We start from the raw sequence: 1,990 nt of genomic DNA on the forward strand, positions 1-1,990 counted from the left end.
CATGGATCTGTCTCCTCTCTACCTCCAGCAATGGTTGGAGGTAAGAAGAGAGAGGAGGGGGAGAATGAAGGATTTTAAAGTCAAGAAGAGACATTGAGGCCGATAAAGGCGGAGTGGGCGGGACAGGAGGGCGTGGTGGCGTCACAGACGAGGCAGTGGTTGTAACAGCATTATTACTAGTTTCAACATTAGTAGTGACTGTTGCAGTACTGGTAGTGGTGGGTTGTGATTGAGGAGGAGCTTGAGTGGCTGCTGGTGGAGGCTGTGATGTAACTACATGAGATGAGAAAGAATGAGAACATTGAATAATACAATATAAATACAGTCGGAAGGTATGAAACTTCACAAATAATAAAATTTTGGGATGCCAAAATAATTTCTGCATAAAAAAGTTTCTAATATATGAAAATAAATAAGTTATTTCATTAAAATTTTAAAGATCATTCTTAAAAAGAATAATTATCATTTTCGGGAGTTTTAATGTATATAACTTACTTGATGCGTCCTTCTCAAATATCCTTTTCAATGCGATGTGACATTTTTCTAAAGTCTGTAGCGGAACTCTAATTATGAGAATAAAAAAGTAATACTTTCCTCCCTCTCTCTTACTTCATGTTTTTGCTCTGGAGTACATTATAGAGGCTAGTAAGTTTCGTCAATTGGTCAGTCCTCCCTTTGTCCTTCTCATTTCCTCTCTGGAGTCTATCGATCATCCTTGCCAGCAGTGGAATGTAACACTGTAGCTCTTGCAACTTGAGCAAAACAGCATTTGATCCTTCGGGAGTTAAGCTAGGCTGATTGGAGGGTGGTGGAGGTTGACTGGGACTAGCCGTGTTTGAAGGAGAGTTAGGATTCCATGGGGTACCAGGGGATGGTATGGGGTGACTGACACGAGGGGAAGGGACCGACTAAAAATGAACAATTTGAAAAATATAAATGCAATGCATACAATTAAGTTCCTATGCTAAGTGAGCTAAACAGGATGAACTTCATGAGCTGACAAGCGCTACAATACAGTATATGGCATTTGGAGCAACTAATTCACAAAAAATCCAAACTTGATCGGAATAAGTTCAAACTTTCTACACAACATAAGTACATGTGTACAATGTATACCTGTGGAGGTTTTGGTGAGTTAGCTTGTGCAGGCTGAGCCGAAGACTGAGGAGGAGGAACAGAGGAAGGGGGAGGGACAGAAGGAGGAGCATGATAAGGTGAAGGATGATTAGTAAATGGTGACGGAGCTCCAGGAGGATGCTGTATCTCTCCAGTAGCAGCTGGAGCAGGAAACGAAGGATTAGGAACGGCAGAGACGACCTGTTCACCAGACCCAGGCATGTTAGTCGCTAACGAAGCTCTCTGAGGAGGTGGGTGGGCTCTATTCATCATGTTAAACGGACGCATTGTCACACCCATATTATGTGGGGGCATAGTGTGCATCATTTGCTGTTGAGGGGGCGGTGGGCCAGGATATGACATCATACGTTGACCCATAACTCCACCATAAGGAGGCATGTGACCACCCCCACCTCCTGGTGGAAAGGAAGGGTAACCCCCTCCACCTGGAGGCATATTGGGGAGCATGTTTCCGCCTGGAGGCATATTGGTTCCCATCTGTCTCATTTCCATACCTGTGAGAATGGGAATGGGAATCAATGTACATGTACATGGAATCAATTACCTGTCCATCCAGGACCTCCTCCACCAGCAGCAGCCGCGGCAGCAGCTGCATGTTGATGCTGCTGTTGTTGCTGCATTAGACCTTTCTGCTTTATTGAGAGGACTATCTTACCGACCATATTCATGTAATCATGCTATGAAAAGAGGGAGAGGAAGGAGGAGAAAGGAAAGAAAAAAAGAGAGAAGGGAAGAGAGAGAGGGGGGAGAGAGAAAAAGAGGGAGAGAGAGAGGGTGGAAGTACTTTTTATAGTGAAATTCTCTTTGATACCTCTGATCTAGCTCTTGTAAATATTGAAGTTTCTACGTCAGC

General features: G+C 43.9%; 1 protein-coding gene across 1 annotated transcript; it reads right to left on the bottom strand.

Moving 5' to 3' along the window:
- Nucleotides 1-22: 22 nt before the first annotated feature.
- Nucleotides 23-1,984, bottom strand: LOC105315909 (cleavage and polyadenylation specificity factor subunit 6-like; the record flags this gene model as incomplete). Its single annotated transcript, XM_011410684.2, has 6 exons — nt 1,949-1,984; nt 1,682-1,814; nt 1,117-1,631; nt 610-908; nt 496-563; nt 23-273 (listed from the first exon to the last, which is right to left on the bottom strand). Coding segments are annotated over exons 2-6 (1,257 nt in total), but the record flags the coding sequence as incomplete, so codon positions are not given.
- Nucleotides 1,985-1,990: the final 6 nt, after the last annotated feature.

Source organism: Amphimedon queenslandica, unplaced genomic scaffold, assembly GCF_000090795.2.
Source record: "Amphimedon queenslandica unplaced genomic scaffold, v1.1 AMPQUscaffold_7008_Cont21037, whole genome shotgun sequence".
NCBI lineage: Eukaryota > Metazoa > Porifera > Demospongiae > Haplosclerida > Niphatidae > Amphimedon > Amphimedon queenslandica.